The 19947-nt window shown below is 32.5% G+C and overlaps 1 protein-coding gene across 1 annotated transcript; it reads right to left on the minus strand.

Annotated features, from left to right (window-relative positions):
* Position 1: 1 nt before the first annotated feature.
* LOC143257211 (phosphatidylinositol-binding clathrin assembly protein LAP-like) lies at positions 2 to 18543 on the minus strand. The gene is made up of 15 exons (XM_076515599.1): positions 18250 to 18543; positions 15707 to 15849; positions 15126 to 15201; positions 14024 to 14126; positions 12292 to 12335; positions 11531 to 11535; positions 10329 to 10376; positions 9262 to 9373; positions 7218 to 7324; positions 5926 to 5967; positions 3923 to 4011; positions 2896 to 3058; positions 1366 to 1410; positions 698 to 1010; positions 2 to 156 (listed from the first exon to the last, which is right to left on the minus strand). The coding sequence occupies exons 1-15, from the start codon at positions 18380 to 18382 to the stop codon at positions 59 to 61; spliced, it is 1521 nt and encodes a 506-aa protein (XP_076371714.1). The 5' UTR covers positions 18383 to 18543; the 3' UTR covers positions 2 to 58.
* Positions 18544 to 19947: the final 1404 nt, after the last annotated feature.

Below are 19947 nucleotides of genomic sequence, written 5' to 3' on the forward strand. Positions count from 1 at the left end.
TGCCAGTCATGAAAAACAACATTGTATAAGAACATGAAAATTATAAATGTTTCAATTGTTAAAAACATACCAAAAAAGCAGTCTTCTCTCCAAATGCTGAAGCAAATGAAGAATCAGTCACAAAATGACCAGATAATGAGGCATTTTCAAAAATATCTATAAATAAAAAGGTTTATTTAGTATCCTTAATGTTTCAGATAAATGTTTATTTAGTATCTCGACACTTCCAGAAGCTCTTTATGTACATGTTTTTTGGACAAAGCTTTTTTATTCTATAAATTATAAATTACATCCATATTAAAAAAAAAAAAAAATTCATCTTATAATGACTTGCACCTTTTTTACTCGACAGTTTACAGGTGCAAATGATAGAACCAAACCAAAGGTATACAAAACTAATGTGTTATTTCATTTCTACTTTAATTTTTGTACAGTTTCAAAAGGATGTAAACATTTTTGTTTTAAAAAGTTGTGTTCATCCTAAACTACTGAACATGTTATTAGTGTTAGACATATGCAAGACTGTTATCAGTGTTGGACATGTGAGAACTGCTAAATTTGTCATCACTATACACATGCAAGCTAATTATATGTACTTTTGAAGTAAACTAGTTTTAGTGTAGGATAAATTAATAAACAATTTGATATTTCAACATATTTTCTATCCTAAATGAACTAAAAATAATGGTATTTGTACCATTAGTCCTTAAGTCACCAAACGGCAACCTTTGTTGATCTTCACTGCCACTTATCAGGCTGTCAGCAAAGGGATTGGCATTAAAGCGTAGAAAACTGTTACTTATCTTGGTAGGACTAGACTTTGAAACTGATCCACCTATAGCAGATTGAGAAAAGAAATCTACTTCAGTACCAGATGTCACAGGCAAGACAGTGCTAGGTGTTTGGCTACTTGGTGATGACAGAAACGGGTTAGTCTTGGTGTAAAGGGTAGGAGTACCAGATGTACTGGTTTTTCTCTCATTGTCAGTGATTTCTTTAAACTTGATATCCTAAAAGTAATCAAAGCAATACAGAGCAATGACATCTCAATTAAACAATCTACACCCTATTTTGTGAATTATATATCAATGTAATCAATATTCATAACAAAAGTTTCATTTCATCACAAGTATAATTAGGAAGCCATTCACAGATAGCTAACATAATAAAAGTTGACCAACAATATGTCCTTAAGTTCCAACCTACATTTACTAAAAATTAATGAATCATCTGGCCATGCACTAATTAAAATATAAATGGTCTAAATGGATTATTCCAGACTACGTAGAGTTATTTAACTGTTAACAAATGAAGTTACAGCCATTTCGCTGAAGATTTTATACTAAAGAATACAGAGATACTAACCAAATTAGTCCAGTGTGGCTGTTCCCAGTGTACTGGAGAGTCTTCCTAAAACAGAGCAATTTGGAACATCAGTACAAACACAAACAAATCTCACAATGATCTATAAAAACAGTTTCAAATATACTTTTTTAAAACCACCTCCACGTCTTTCTGATCATTTATACCACAGCTCAAGCTGTTTGTTATTAAACACATATATGCACAATGTGCTGTGCCCTGATATTTAGTGTTATAAGCACACAGATTTACTACTGGGAGAATGGGACAGGATCTGACTTAATTTGTACTTTACACTTAAAAAAAGACCTCTCAATACCATCCAATCAGTTTCAAGTAAACATGATAATTCTTAATACACTGATGAACCTCTGGAAATCAAAGTCAATTCATAGTTCAGTTTTTCTCACTTAGGAATGATATGTGAAATCTGGTGGACATCTTGAGTGCATTATAATGTTACTATTTCAACAGGGATATGAATAGAAGTAGACTCACATTGTCAAACATCTTAAGAAACTGAATGATATGTGAAATCTGGTGGTCATCTTGAGTGCATTATAATGTTACTATTTCAATAGGGATATGAATAGAAGTAGAGTCACATTTGTCAAACATCTTATGAAACTGAATGATTTGAAACTTTGTAACAAAGTACTGAATTAAAAGAATACAAGTAGAAGGTGCTTATGTGTTATTTGGGAAATGTTATATCTATCTACACAAAAAAGAAAGATGCACTATTTACAACATATATATTGCATACTAGTAACAAAATAGTCCAAAGCTGATTGGCTTAAGTTTAGGAGTGGGAAGGACTAATCAGAAAAAAAAAATCTTAAATTTTAATGTATTTGCTTGATTGATTGTTTTCTGAATTTCACAAAGCTACAAAAGAGCTATCTCTATTAACTGTCCTTAATTTAGCAGTGTAAGAGTAGAAGGAAGGCAGCTAGTCATCACCACCAACTTTTGAAATTACTCTTTTACCAATGAATAGTGGGATTAACCATCACTATAATGCCCTCATGGTTGAAAGGGTGAGCATGCTTGTTCGGGCAAGGTATTCAAACTCACAACACAAAGATTGTGAATCAAGCTTCCTAACCACCTGAATGGGCCAGATGTATTTAAATCACTTTATATTCTTATATTTAATGTGATTACACATATAATCATGCTAAGGCAAGTGGTGCAATGCTGGAATATATTAATTACACATGTAAGCACTACAGAATGGAGTTTATTGGACAAGTTCTTAGCTGTTTAATCACCATAGCAAGCTTTTTCAGCTATAACATGTACTAAAATGTTAATCAACTCAATTTAGAAGAAATTAAAGAATTTACAAAAAATAATACACACCTAAACTAACTAAGCAATTTTTTTAAACAAAACCCCACAACCATAAATTGAGAATATACCATATAATTGCTACAATATTCAAAAGTACCAGTATTATTATGCAGATTAATCTTCCAGGGAAAACTTAGTTATAGCTTAGAATGAAGTGTTTTTACTTTTGGATCGTACTTTCTTTTGATCCATATGAGAAGCATCTTCATAATGATCCTCTGGAATCCATTCACTTTTCTTCACCCCATTTACTTCCTGGTTTTGGGCTCCATCAATACTTCCAAATGCATTGCTATTGGATAAGAGAGTAGATATTGCCTTTTGCAAGTTTGCGCTGAGCCTAGGACAAGTGAAGTGTTTGGAAGAAGGTGAAAGAGGTAAAAAATAAAAAAGGGGCCCAAGGGGAGAAAAAAAAATAGAGGATAATGGAAAGAAAATAATAATGAAAACAAATCAAAACTAGAATATAATAAGCATTCTATAAAAACAAAACAAAACTATTAAATCATTCCAAAACTTTCCATAAAACTATACCAAAACCATTAAATCAAAGTTAAAAATAAAAAACAGGATGAATTAAAAACATTGTACAAAATATAAAACAACCCTTATAACTTAATTTTAAAATATATGCTAAAATGAAGTAGTTAAACCTTAACAAGTACACTTTGTTGTGACTAAATCAGTTTTTCTTGTTCTAACAGAAAAACATTTTATCTCCATAATCTTTAATAACTTATTACAAAATAGACCTTACTTACTTTGTTCTCTTTGCAGTTCCTAAGAAATGTTTACTGTTTCACATTTCTAACTAACCCTAACTACCATAAATTCTGCCATCTTGTCTATCTGTAGTAGTATTCCATTTTAAACCAATACAGAGAAATGTTTATAATTCGTAACTTACTTCTGTAAACATTTCTATGAAAAGAATGGAGCCTATGCATAATCTTGAAATAGAACAGTATAAATCTCATTACTAATAACCAAATTGTCATATTTCTCTGAAGGTTTAACCTCAGAGAGAAAGTTAAAATATATAACATTTGATTTAAGCCTTGAATACATTGATACATTTTACTTGACCAAAGAAAAATCACATTATACAAACTATTTCACACTTTTTTTTACTTACGCTTTAAGGCTTAAAACATAATATTTCTTTGTTAGTTTACACTTTCCTATTCAATTTTAAATTCAATACCCTGTTGGTCCTACTGTTGTGGTTGAACTTTTCTTCTCTTCTAGAGACATCAGGTGCTGCTCGAGAGATTCCAGGAGACTGCTTGGAGCCTGGAAAAATAAAGTAATCCTGTAGCTAGAACAATTCAGGGTACACTCTTAACATGAGCCAGTATTATGAAAATCAAATTTAATCAAATAAGAAAACTTTCTTAAACTATGAAAATAATATACTCTTCAAAAAAAGAAATGCAAAAGGGATATTTTTGTTATTTTAAAGAGAAATATATGTAATAACGTTACAAGCTCAGAGTATGTGATGTTACATGTGTTAAGGCATTGATTGTCAGACAAAATGACAATAAAAGTTGTGCACTTTGAAAACGGAGGAAAACATCTGATTTTTCACCAAAACGCATTTGTGTCCAATAAATTTGTTTGAGAGATCTGCATGTTCTGCAAGTGCAACATGTGCAAAATCCCTATAAAAGTGACAGGTTTTCAGCTTCCATAGCTCAGTGTTAAGCCACCAACACACAACACAGTTATGCTAAGACTGACTGAAGCACAACACAACAACACCATTGGTCGCTTGGAAGCAGACGAATCTCGATCAGATGTTGCCAGAGCTGTGAATGTCCACCCAAGCACCATCACAAGGGTATGGAATTGTCACCAACAACATGGATCAACTTGTGACCGTCCACGATCTGGCAGACCTCGTGTGACCACGCCCACACAAGATCGCTACATCCGGTTACGTCACCTTCGGGATAGGACCACCACTGCGACGTCTACTGCCTCAACCATACCAAGGCTGTGTAGGATTTCCGATCAGACTGTACGCAACTGTCAACGAGATTCTTAGGCCCCATGTGCAACCCATCATGGTGAACGTCAACGTTTTTCAACATGACAACGCCCATCCTCACACAGCCCGACTCATCACTGTCTTCTTGAAACACCACAACATCAACGTTTTTCCCTGGCCCTCCAGATCACCAGATTTAAACCCTATCAAACATCTTTGGGACAAGTTGGACCAATGTCTGCGATGGCGACAACCTCAACCGCAGACTCTACCTCAGCTTGCAGCAGCTTTGCAGGCTGAGTGAACAGCCATTCCACAGGATGTGATTCATCATCTCATCACTTCCATGGGTAAGAGATGCCAAGCAGTTATTGATGCTCACGGTGGCATACTCGTTATTGACGTTGAGTGACGTTAAACTTCAACTAGTGAGCGTGGACTTCGCCTTTGCAAACTTTGGATGTTCAGCAGTGAATGTGTGAAGTTTCACACATGTCATACAGAACTACCCGGAATAAACTTGTTAACAATATGTCTCAAATTTTGCCTTTTGCGTTTCTCTTTTTGAAGAGTATATTTTATCCATTTTTATATCCAATTATTTCAAATTACACTAATGTTAAATAATAGGAACTTTTTTTTAGTTTCAACAGCATATTTCAAGTTGTTGATTTATGGAATATGTAATGCAAATAGTTTACTAAAATAAGCTTAAGCTTTAATCCAGAACTTAGGGTAAAAGAAATGATTAGGTAGGTAAATCAAACATTACTTTTTTAAAAGTTCAGGTTTTTGCAACTACAACTGAGACAGTTTTATAAAACTTATAGATTTTGGATGAAATTTTAAAGAGTTAAATATTATTTGAACCACCACTAGTCTCTGTAATATTTCTAAATGGCATATTAGAGATTCAAAGTGTTTATCATTCTAATTTGTCAGTTTTAACATTTCAAACAAACACGAAAAATAACTGCAAATAATCAATGACATTGAAACTGAAAAAACAATTAGAAAATGTATTTTTAAGTGTATATAATAAGTTGCTAGTTAACCATGTACAATTCTTAATATTTCATCTCTCAAAACAAAAACATAGGCCAAATGGACTTGACCAAAGGGTACATATAAACTGTGACCAGACAGACAACTTAAGGTATACGTTGACGTAATGGACATAATTAAAAACAGACTTCAGTTTAAAGATAATCTACCTTTGTTAGATCTGGTATGTCACCTTTATCAATGCCAATGTCCTGAAATAAAGGAAATATTTAGTGAAGTTGTCATACAGTTTCAAATTATTCTTTTGTACTGTGTTTTATATAAATGATAGTGTGTGTCATATTCAAAGCTAATATTTAACAGATCTGGACCAATGACAATTTACCATAAATATTTCTTCCAAACACTACTTACACCAGAAAACTGTATTTATAAAATTTAAATAAGATTAGTGATTGTATTCTGAAAGAAAGTTGGTTAGTTGGTTTGTTGTTTTATAGCACAAATCAATTAGACTATCTGCACAAAATATGCAGTAAAAAATTAAAGTAAAATTATTAAAATTCATAAAAAGGAATCAAGGTGAAACAAAACAAAGTTTAATTTTTCAATTAAAAACATAAATAGTGTTAAATACAATTTTTACAGCAGTAAGAGAGAAACTACAGTAAAACAAGTTGTAAAGGACTTTCTGTACCATAACTGTAATTATCATAATTTGCTAGGATGAGTAACAGGCAAGTTCAAAAAATCAGCATTAGTCACCTGAAGTTAGCCTTTCCACTTTTGGTGAAAGAAAAAAAACAAAAAAAACTCAGAGAGCAAATATGCATTTACAACAAGACTGTGATAACCAAATATCACTTGTTGTCATGGTTAGTAGCCTAAACAATCAAAGTTGAATTATCAGTCAATTACTAATGATTTTTCCATACAGGTACTACAGGGTCCTTGTTGGGACTTCCATGAACTGGCAGGATATTAGCAACCCAAACAAAAATATAAGCTGATTAATTTGTTTATCTACATAACTTTGCATACATAACACTAGTTTGAATCTTTACTATAGAGAATCAAACCCTTGATATTACCTACAACTACATTAGCAATTACAGTTTGCAAGCACAACATTTTTCAACACACTTCATGCTAAGTTAGTGTTTACTGTTAGCATTTTCTTTGTTCATGGTAGGTAATATGCTCAATTTCAGAAAACAGTACAATAAAAGTATTGTACACACATGAACATTAAATGAATGAAATTACGTGTTTATCAGTTTTTACTCCTTGTCTCTAAACTAGTTCCAACTAGAAAGTTACATGAAACAACAGTAGTAAACACCTATTTTGGAAATCACAGATTATTAATAAAATGTATAGAAAAATATGGCTTCAAATGGAAAATAACCAAGTTTTAACTTTTAATGAGGAAATCTTTTATATCAAGTAGCAAAACTACAACAATTTATGCACAGTTATTGTCAAGAATAACAAAACAAACCTCTGCAACTTTCAAGAATTCTGCAACTTTGTTCATATGAATAAGAAACTTTTTATACATGTCCAGACCTTCTTGACAGTGTTTCTTGTTCAGGTGGAAATAGTTTTCTGAAATAAATAAGCTTTTATTTTCTCTCTCTAGCACACAAAGAACTAGATGGAGTGCAATGACAGACATTGGATTAAAATAAACAGCCCCACATACAATTTGTAAACCCATCTAAACAGAAAAAAAATTCTGCAATGTATCAAAATTTTAGGCTTTGTTCTATGTTACACTGACACAACAATGAAAAATTTGTAAACCCATCAAAACAGAGAAAGATTCTACAAAGTTTCAGAATTTTAGGCTTTGTTCTATATGTTACACCAACAACCCATTTTATTAGGATAAAATACATCAATTAATTTTTCAAACAGATTTAAAGAGAAGCAAAGACTACAATAATAAGTGTACCAATAAGAAATTTTACACTGAATTGAGAAATGTACCTACTTAACAACCAATCTCTTTTTTACAAACATACATGTGAATATCCAATCATTAAAATGTATAATATGGTGTAAAATGATAAATCTGACAAACAGATACTAAAATGCAAATCACAATAAGTATGGCAGTTATTATTTTGATACATATGAACAATTATAAAATTCTTTTAAAGCCACATCAAGTCAGAACTTCTATTTCTCTTGTGTTGTTATATCTGTAGTGTGGACAAGTCAATCACACATCTCTTCAATCTTGTGGAAGACTCCTGTAAATTCATACATTTAAAACCAAGTTTCTTACAAACTGAAAATTCCTTCACAAACAAACCTACAGGTAGAAAAAGCCAAGTAAACGATGAAAGTCAGTTAATACTGACACTTTCCAGATTACAATCTGATACAGAATATAGGTTATTATTAGGTTAATTATCCTTATGCTTAAAATTCAATTGGGTTTACAAAAATTACTTTACCATTATCTACTTTAATAGTTTTAGTTTAAAAGTTGAAACATGCCCTGTGTTATTCCCACATGTTATACTTTATTTGAACTGATTGATAAAATACTAGAGGGTAGATAACAAAATAATAACAAAACTTATCAGAAATATATTTTTAAACAACTTAGTTCATTAAACAGCCACTCTGGAAAATCAGACTCTTCCATTGTTCTTATACTGATCAGAGATCGCCTCATTGGACTTCACGTTAACCAGGAGATGACATTTCAAATCAAAGATCTCCTCATTTGACCTCTTGGTAAGCAGCAGATGAGGTTTTATAGCTTCAAAATTCATGTTCTTTGTAAATGTTTTACATTAAGTTGCAATCAATATTGCCCAACAACTAATTTTAAACTACATTTTCATGTGCAATGATCATACATTTTACTATAAGGAAAGAAAAGTATGTTCTATTGAATTACATTTTAATTTTACCTTTTTTGAAATGGTTCTTTGTCATACTAGTTATGTGTAACTATTTGTTGTTGAATTTTATGGAAAGCTATTTGTGGACTATTTGTGCCAGAAGCTCCTTATTTTGATGTGATAGACTAAAGGAAAGGCAGATAGTGGGAGTGACTGAAAAGTTCAAATGCTCCACAGCTCAGAAGTCAAGCATGTATGGTGAGAGAGAGTTAAACATGCAACCCATAAATTGTTAGTTAAAGTCCCTAACTACAGCCCATGCCACAACCAGTTATTAGCAATGTTGACATACACATTAAAAATACATTTTTTCATGTCCACTCTGCCTAATACTTGAATTCGATCTTACTTTATTCAGTGTAAAAATGTCCCAGTGTTTATAGAATGATCTTGTAGTGATCTGGAATCAACACATTTATGAATTATTTCACTGTAGATTCTATAGTGATGCAAGTCCTAAGCATCAATTCAAATTAAGATTTTACAGCAGTGTGCCAAAAGTTCAGACTTAAAAAAACAGAAAATAAATCAGAAAATGCAAGAAATATTACATGTCAGAGTAAACATACACATATTATAAAACAGTCAAATAATGAGTGAAAGCCAGTACAAAGAAATTCTTACCCAAGAGGTTAATAATGCCATCATTGTAACAAGCAAACAGACGTATTAAGTCTTGAAACAGAAGCATGAAACAGGCCCGAATCACAGAGTTCATCAAGTCATTCGAAGTGCACTGAAAGTTCAAAAGAAGCAATAAGCTTTCAGTACAGACACATTACACATCTCAAAATTACCAAAAAAGATAATTTACCACTCTTGTGATGTATTATTATAAACTCATTATAAGGCAATATTAAAAAATATAGCACTGAGAAAATTAGATATACTAATGGTATAGAGATACAACCAACTATAAACTTTCATTGTGTATAATTATTCTACTGAAGTAATAAATTAATACTATAAATTAGTAATCAAAGAATATAATGCCTTATGCCAAAATATGATGTGTGCACAAATCAATAGTTCTAAAACAATTAAAAACATTAATGGTAAGTAGGTGACTGTTTAACCAGCACTACAAAACAGTAGTTATTAAACTGATATGAATCAAAAACCTTACAAAGAGAATCAAACAAACTGAATTTTGACATAACTAGTCCTAGTCTCTCTGCAAGGCTTTTGTGTTATATGTACAAGTCTTTAAGATGGCAAAATATATATTTTAAATGACTGAAATAAACAGTATTTCACCTGAGGCTGTGACTATTCTAATACATATTGAGTAAGGGTTTACAGTCTAGAAGCTATTATGTTTTATTTTTCAGAAAACAGGTAGAATTAGGCCGGGGGGGGAAAAAAAAAGTTAATTATTATCTTATTATTTTATTTGACTAATATATAACATCATATTGTGTATTATACACTAGTAAAATGTCCTGTAAACAAAAAGTTCAATTATTATCTTATTATTTTATTTGACAAGTTTACCAATATATAACATCATATGTCCTGTAAACAAGTTGTCAATCTCTATTATATACTGTATTATACACTAGTAAAATGTCCTGTAAACAAGTTATATTATATACTGTATTATACACTAGTAAAATGTCCTGTAAACAAGTTTACCAGTGTCAGTCAATCTCTATTATATACTGTATTATACATTATTGCTGTTAACTCACATCAAATTCCACAAGTGTGTTCACCTGGTTTTGAAGAGCAGGCATGGTCTCACATCAAATTCCACAAACTGGTTTTGAAGAGCAGGCATGGTCTGTAACAACTGAAAATCCAGAAATATTTCATTTATCAAACTGACATTTAACCCTGTTACTGAACAATTCTTGACCCTTTGTTAGTTCATTATTGTCCAACATGCAGTTACTCATCGGTTAAGAAACTACTTTATAATAATGATAATTAAACCAAACAATTAACACAAACTGTCCTTAAAAAGGAAAATACAGAACGTTGGGTACATCACTGCATGTATGAAAAGAATAATCAGCATTTATGATCATTGCGGATATATGAAAACACAACTAATTTTAGCAAGAGCTCTAATAACTCAAAAATTGTCTAAGCTTATTAATTTACACACCAAAAAAAATACCACAAACTTGAATTCAATTCAAATGACTGAAGAGACTCAGTTTATTATTTTTTATCTTCACTGCATCCTGAGGTTGAGTGTCTATTGACATAATTTGTCTACATTTATGAGATTCTAAGTGCAGTGAAGTATTCCATTTACGAGCCAATACACAAAGGTGTATATTTCATATTTCTGTTTTTGAAGTTGACTTCAGTAACTTAAGCTGTTCAAAAATAATTTAAAATGTTCTGTATTTGTTTTTACGCAAACCTAATGACACCACAAACAATCTTTCAAAGTTTGTTCATTAAAATATCTTTCTATTTCTTGTAATCTTAAAGAAGTTTTTACAAAACACAGAAAGATATGTTCATTATTCTAACAAAACAGAAGAGAATTACAATGTATTCTTAAGGAGAAACTTACACCAAGATTAAATATATTAACCTTCCCTACTTTGTTTTAGATCTTTTAACTGAAAGGTAAAAAATTATAATACTTTCAATTTAAAAAACATCTATACTTTCACCAACTCCAGCTTCAGTGAAAATGCTACGAAGTCCCCTACTAACAAACCACTGTTGAAATTTATTTCTTACACCTCAATTACAGATCCAGCAAACAGTATGGCAATAAAACTATATGAAAACAGATGTTAAAAAGCTTAACAGTTGAAAGGGTTAACTTTGCAACCTTCTGATCAAGTGTGCAGTTGGTACAGAGAAAAAAGATACGTTTTATTAAATGTTACCCAAATTCTTTATAACCTTTAAGAGATTCTACAATTACTTTTACTTCAGGTTGACTCATGAAATGTGTTAAAATTTCACAAAGCAAAAATACTTTATTACATTGTGTGTGTGTGTGTGTGTGTGTGTGTGTGTGTGTGTGTGTGTGTGTGTGTGTGTGTGTGTGTGTGTGTGTGTGTACACAATAGAGTTCTAGTCTTTATGAAAGTTTGCCAAATTTCACTAAGATATACTTTGTTCATTCATAGCTACAGTAAGTAGTTTTATTGATCCAAACATAGAATATCAGAAGTAAGGAAAATCTTTCATGAATAATACATCTAAGTAACACAAGACCACAACAGTCATATGTATTACTGTGATGTATAACTTAAAATGTAAAACTATGCAAGATAACACTGAAATCAGTCCAATTATTTCTTGCCAGCAAAGAACATTTCTCAAAACAGTTAATGAAAAACAGTGAATAAATTTAGAAACGTCTTAAAACAATACTCGAGTAACATTAACCATGGTACTGCGACAGTACCATCACTGACAACTAAACATCAGTATATCTATGTTACAGTGGTGAAATGTGTAGATCACGACAAGACATTGATCTAATATAGAACTGAAGGATGAAAAGTGAAACAAGTTTTCTTCTAAACCAGAAGTACAATACCAGATTTTGTTCTGTAAAATGTTGCTAAATAAACTTTTAGTCTCTTCACATCTACTAATGATAAACATCAAAAACTATGTTTTAACCAACACCAGTTATTCACACTACAAGTTACTTGTATTAAACAACAAATTTACATACGTTTTCCGTGCTCATAGACCTTAGCTTTCCATCTTCTTTCCTACGTTAAACATTGGGAAGTGAAGTTAGAATAGAGCATCCAGAAGTTAGTTGTTTTTACGAAAACAAGTAAAAAAATACATAAACATAATTATATGATCTGATGAGAATATAACCAAGCATATCTGTTTGATTTTAGTGTAAATTTAACATAAAGCTATTTGAGGAATACATGCAGTAGCTGTCTCTAACGTAGCAGTGACAGACTAGAGGAAAAGAAACTAACCAATGCTAACTATTCAATTCTTTTTCCAATAAATAGTGGGATTGACCATGACATCCTAATGCCCCTCATGGCTGAGAGAGCAAATATGTTTGGTCCTGGGAATCAAGCCTGCAACCTACAGATTGAGTCAAGCATTCTTACCTAAAGAGCATGCTCAAAATAAACTTAAGTTGATATGTTATAAATAGCAACTCCAAAGCCATTTTAAATCAAGTCAGTAGATAATTTAGTAACTAGAATATAACACGCAACAAAACCTCACACCTAGTAAGCAAATGTTGCCATATTTCAACTACTTTAATTAGTGCTTAACAATAAAAGAATATTGTATCACTTAAACATGAATCAACTTAATCACTCCAGATAGAAGATCGACCCAAATTATCTCTCTCCATAAGATCTCAACCAATCTTTGTAAAGTCTCCCATTTTTACTGCTTCCATTCCACTAACAGTAACAACTCTAATCTTATTAAAATACTCATCAACTGCTCACCAGGTAGCTTATACACTAATTAAAAACTGTTTATCCTTGTAATTCTCATTATATAATGGTCTTCAATCTCAACTTGGAATGTTCTAAATCTTGTTATTTTGTAACGATTATCTTTCTTCTCACTATCCTACCAAATGTAGTTATTCTCAAATCTCCTCACCATACAAGTTGATACTGCTGTTAATAAAATGATTCAAAGCTTCTTCAAACATCTTGCTACCCAGTGTAGTGAAATATATATGTTACACTTACCCTGAAAAATTACATGTCTAAACAATGCATTCTTGCTTTCAGCATATCCCTAATATTTTATTGAAGTCTACAACCCACTAAGCAGTTTTTCCCATGTATAGTTACAGGATCCAACAGGACTAAGTCTGTTTCTATTTTCATACCTCCAAAGGAATGTTTTCCATACTCCTTTAACTAGCTCTTCTGAAATACACTTTCCAATGACAAATAGAACATGCCCCTTCAAACCAGCAATCACTTTAGGGCAACAAACACTGATGTCGTGTACGTTATCTGATGAGCAACACACACTATGATGTCCTGTACATTATCTGATAAATTCTAGTCCCATTATTTGTTATCCTCCCCAGTACAAATAGCTATCCAACATACATTATGAGAAACTCACTATACAATCTTCTTGTTCCTCACTGTAATGAGTCAAACATTCAAATCCAATAGAATGATATCTGAACCTATCTACAACTTTATTACCGAGATGCACCTCTGTGAAATCAGTACCATTGTGGCACTCCCTCCACAAACCATTTCTTACCATAGTCATTTCCCATCCTGCTTAGTTTATTTGTGTTCCCAATCTACTGTTAACTTTCTCAAACTTATATTAAGTTATGGTCAAGTAAGCACACACACTATACTTTGCTTCCCACAAGGTGCAGTCACGTGTAAAGTTTAATTCTGTCTTTAGAGTAACTGTCATTTACATTAATACTCACCCTCTGAGAATTTTACAAAAGTCAAAACCTACAGATCTGTATGCTACTGCTTTTTGACTGAGATACTTTGAATACCTTCTTATGAACGTGGACATCTCATATCCTGTAATAAATGTTACAAACACAGAAAATAAATTAAAAATTAAAAGATTTAGAAGACAATCAGGTAGAGTTTTGATTTTAATATCTAACTATAATTTCTACTTTCACTTAATATCAAAATTAAATCAAACTTTCATTAAAACCAACAACTAAGTGTTCACAAATATGTTCAAAAGAAGTGAAAGGATATTTGACAAGTTTAACTCATGGAAATAATCTACATACAATTTTTTTTCATTTTAGATTCAAAATCCAAACTGGACAAAAGATTGAGGAAAGACAAAAATCTGTAGTTTAAGTGATGCCAATTAGTTTAGACACATTGGTTTCTAATGTGCATTACAGGTTTTCAGAACTTAAACCCCAAAGTTAAACATCTGTTTATTGACCATTTTTGACTCCAAAGATTATTCTATTGTTGATCTTCAGCATAATCCATCCAGAGTTTTGATGATCTACTGACAATTGTGTTTAAGTTTGCAGTATGTCCTTTGAATACCAAAACACTAATCATTATAACGACCCAATATTATTTATTTTCAGGTCTACCTTAACCTTGGCCCATTGTCACAGGATTGTGGACATTACAGACATTTATCCTTAACCTTGACACATCCTTATAAGAGTTTGTATGTTACAGAAAGTTAACCTTGACAAATTATTACAAAAGTGTGGACATTACAGAAATTTAACCTTGACACATCATTATAAGAGTTCTGACATAACAGAAATTTACCCTTAACCTTAATACATTATTACAAGAGTTTGGACATTACGAAAAGTCATCCTTTTTTTGTTTGTTTAGAATTAAGCACAAAGGGCTACCTGTGCTTTACCTATTATGGGCATGAAAACCTGGTTATTAGCAGTGTGAATCCCCAGACACACCCATGTGCCACTGGAAAGCAAAAGTTATCCATAACTGTGACACATCATTACAGGAGCATGGACATTACAGAAAGTTACTATTAACCATGACACATCATTACAGAAAACTTACCTTGTGCTCCACTTTTGTCTATGAAGTTCCCAAGTTGAAAAGTGTAGTTACTTGATGCAAAGAAACGTAGAAATCTCTGTAATGGAATTACACTTAAGTTACCTATTGAAAGATTACATAATTATATACAAGTATGTACACATGTGTTAGACAATGTTTTCATAACATCATAAAGCAAACAAATACAAATACAATGTTTACTACCTCACTAATTTATTAAAAACTAATTCAAAGATATTGAGGCTGAATATTAAAACACTAGTTGGTTGCTTGGAACAAATCCCCAGTAGCTACAACATTGGTTTCAAAATACTAGCTTAAGTCGTAGCTTTAGCAGAATACTTCTCACTTACTTTGGTTTGTGTGGAAAATGTTTAACTATAGACTTCTGTAAATTTCTTCAGACTCTCTGCTGAAAGTAGTAGAAATGAATACATAGTAAACACTGTCCACATATTAAACACACTGCCTACATCTGTTTTGAAATATTTTGATTTGCATATCACATAAGAAAATGTTTAAACATCCATCTTAAAGTCCACCTAAAACTTATCACATCAGATACTACTGGCACTACCAACCTCATTACCATAACACATGAGATGATGAATAGTGACCAAAACTTTGAAGACAACTACCCATGATGAATGATGAGTTCTCTCAATGAGGAAGTTGGCCATTTGCGGAATAGAGACATTAGGTTCATTTGTACACTGTAGAAGGCCTGAAAATAATGAAATGAGTCGTTACAATGCATATTAAATGTCACATACATATCTCAAAAATAAATAGAAACATTTTGCATTTATGTATTAATAAGATGACTCAGTAAGACGTGAAAAAATGTAGTGTACGAGACTTATCTTTACACAGTAAGATTATTAAATAAAATAATAAACAATCTCATTTTTAGATATTTATTGTCTATTGTTAAATACTGGCTTTATTTCTTAATGTATCTGTGTAAAACCTTACACAAGTGTCATCTTGATCTAAACAGAAGGACTAGTTTGCATAAGTATGTTCTGTGAATCAAAGAAAACTTGTTTTAGGTCCAAGACCCTACAAAGTGAAAGCATAGGAAAATATAACATGTCAATGATGCCACATCTATCATTTTCAGTGCCAACAAGACCTTCTATTCAATACCATGCAATACCATGGTTCACAGGCTAGCTGGGATAAAAAAAAAGAGACATAACAGTGGTCTAGATAGGTTAAATTAAAAATAAACTTGAAAATGGCATGACTTCTACATCCTAATTTGTTTTACTATATACAAATAATAAAACTACTGAATTCTATACACACTCACAGAGAATGTAGCAAATGTTTACTATAGTTATGGATGAAGAGATCTAAAACTCTTGCCTTCAAACTTTTCAAAGCCATGATGTATTAGTTTTAACATAGCTAGAATACATATTTACATTTCATGCTGGGAATGAGGATACTTAACCTCCTTTAAGGAAGAAGTTATATGTATATTTTATGAACTAGTTCAACCATCTTTTAAATAACAAAACAACAGAAAATAAAATTGAACGAAATATTTTTCTATGAAAACTTCAATGGTTGTTCACTACAACTGATAAAATATAAATTAAAAAAAAAATCTAATCTTTTCATTTAGTTTTAAGATTTGTTTAGATTCATGCAAGACATTTAACACAATGATTTAAATTTCCAATTCAAAGTAGTCCCTCTTCATGTGGTTTTCTTACAGACACACCCCCTAGCAGTACCACCCAAAGAAAACTCAGTCAAGTTTGCAGGAAGGAATGTTTGGTAAAAAATTACACGGGTAAGATTACATGTTGCTGATTTAAGTAACGTGGTTTGGTTTTGAATTTCAAGCAAAGCTATACCAGAACTATCTGCACTAGCTGTCCCCAATTTAGCAGTGCTAGAGTAGAGGGAAGGTAGCCAGTCATCACTACCCACTGCCAACTCTTGGACTACTCTATTACCAATGAATAGTGTGAATGACCATCACGTTATAACACTCTCATGGCTGAAAGGGCAAGCATGTTTGATGGGATGGGGATTTGAACCTGCAATCATTGGCTTATAAGTTGAGCAACCTATCCTTTCAAAGTTAGGAATAACTTAAGTAAATACTGTATGGTTATCTTATTTCACCATCAGTCACCTGGGCATGCCAGGCCTATTTAAGGAAGTTGGTTGTTAAATTTTATAACAAATACATTTTAAAAGTTCTGTAGTTCTTATCAGAGACATTTTTGTATGTACCTCATTAGTCAACATTTGTCTGAATCAGGTTGTACAGGAGAAAAGGCAGTAAGAGTGAAGAACACCAGTTTAAAATATACAAGATCTTAGCCTTGTCCACAGTTAAGGCTACTTTTCTACTAGAACATTTTTCTTGTGGAACAGAATAGTATGACTGAAGGTGCAAAACTGAAAGAAATTAAGAATGGCCAAACAGGTCCTTATTATAACTTTAAAAAAAATGTTTTTGGTATAATTATACCCATAAATACAGTATTGTTGAAATAATGTGTTACCGTTACCAATTTCTTTTGGTAACACTATTTATGTACATATACAGGTAGTGCAGATAGCCCTTGAGTAGCTTTGCGCAAAATTTAAACACAACAAAACAAACGTATACAGTTTCTTAGGTAAAGCTTCTGGCATGTTGAATAAATACATATAAAATGTTAACAATCCAGGTGTAAAACTAAGTGTCAAATTTAACACTGAATTGAAATAATATTCAAAATTATGAGTGAAAAAAAAAAAAGGAGGCAAGATAATGAAAATATTTACGTGACAAAACATTTAAGTTTCCTTACGTTTAGAACTATAAAAGAAATCACTTGGTCGTTTTTAAGTTATTTTTTCTTAATTTGAGATATCATACATAGCTGAGAAGTTTCCAGACAGAAAATGTGTGAAATAGTAATTAAATAGAAAGGGGGAAATTATTATAATAAATATAATAGCTTTCGATTGTTGCAATTGTAGATAAAGCTCTATTTTAAATTATGGACTGAATATGAATACAGAGCGTGAATTTTGCAATACAGCAACCTGTTATTAAAAGCTACAGAAAATAATTTCTCATTTTTAAACTAACATATAAAGGAAGAAAACTTACAATCCAAGTGTTTTTTCTTTGGGGCAATTAGTTCTTCGGTAGTTGCTTTACACACACTTCTTGCTAACCCTTGACCCGCAAGAGCATGTCGAGCTGCAGTCAACCTATCCTGCAAACTCTGGCCACCTGACATAATTTTTGTAAGTCTTTATTAGATACAATTCAAGGAGAAAAAATAACAGAAAAACATCAAGTAGTCTACACTAAACCTTAACTTAAAATAAACATGACTAGCATTCACACTGCCGCTATATAATCTACCAGTAACACCCCCTATTTGTTATTTGGGTACATTGCCAAGATTGACACAACTACGGCGACACATCTCCATACCCAATCAGAGAACCTAGCATCTATTGCCTTCCATATCGATTCGCTAAGACAAAATTACTGCTGCTAACAGCGCCACAATCCGAAAAAATTAGCAAATTTTTGTTTATATCGGTTATTTTCTTATTACATAGCTGGTTTTAGCTACATGACGCCTAATTATAATATAAAAAACATTTTTCGGGCGTCGATTTCCAGTTATTGAACAGTAAAATATCTAGGCAATATAGTTTATTGGTGAAACCAACATTAATAAATAAAATATTAAAAAACAACACAGCTGGCCAGAATTTTTGCATTTAACAAGATCAGACATCAGCAAAAGATACGACAGTCGTTATGCAGTTTTAAAAAATACTTTTATTATGCATTCTTCTTATTGACAATATATATATACGAGGTCTGTTAAAAAAAATACGCGGACTGACGTCATAAAACAAAATGTACTTTATTTAGAAGTTGCAGGTCTGGGACCCCTTCAAAGTACTCTCCTCCGCAACACACACACTTATCCCAACGGTGTTTCCACTTGTTGAAACAGTCCTGGTACGCTTCTTTTGTAATGTCCTCCAGCTCCTTCGTCGCATTTGCCTTAATCTCGGGAATCGTCTCAAATCTTCTTCTTTTCAAGGGTCTTTTGAGTTTGGGGAACAAGAAAAAATCGCAAGGAGCAAGGTCAGGTGAGTAGGGGGTGGGGAAAAACAGTGATCGAGTTTTTGGCCAAAAACTCACGAGTTCTGAGGGCTGAATGGGCTGGAGCGTTGTCGTGATGGAAAAACCAGTCGCCACATTTCTGGCCTTTTGCGACGGATGGCGTCCCTCAGACGTTTCAGAACTTCAATGTAGTTAGTCTGGTTCACTGTGGAGCCTTCGGGGAGGTACTCGTGGTGAACAACACCCTTAGCATCGAAGAAAACAGTCAGCATCACCTTGACCTTGGATCGAACTTGGCGAGCTTTTTTGGGTCTGGGGAATGTTTCACCCATCCACTGGGACGATTGGACCTTCGTTTCAATGTCATAACCATAAACCCATGATTCATCACCTGTTATGATCCTTGACAAGAAGTTTTCATCTTCTTCTGAACGATCAAGCAGTTCCTGACAAACCTGGACGCGATGGGCTTTTTGTTCGTCCGTCATCAGGCGTGGCACAAATTTCGCAGCAACGCGGTGCATCTTCAATTTTTGTCAAAATCTCGTAACAAGATCCAACTGTTATCCCACACTCTTCAGCAAGCTCCCTGACAGTCAGACGTTGATTTGCTCGCACCAGGGTGTTGATTTTGTCAACGTGTGGGTCGTCAGTTGACGTGGAAGGACGTCCAGGACGCTCATCATCTTCAATGGACTGTCGACCATCCTAAAA

The sequence above is a fragment of the Tachypleus tridentatus genome, chromosome 7 (genome assembly GCF_004210375.1).
Source record: "Tachypleus tridentatus isolate NWPU-2018 chromosome 7, ASM421037v1, whole genome shotgun sequence".
Lineage (NCBI taxonomy): Eukaryota > Metazoa > Arthropoda > Merostomata > Xiphosura > Limulidae > Tachypleus > Tachypleus tridentatus.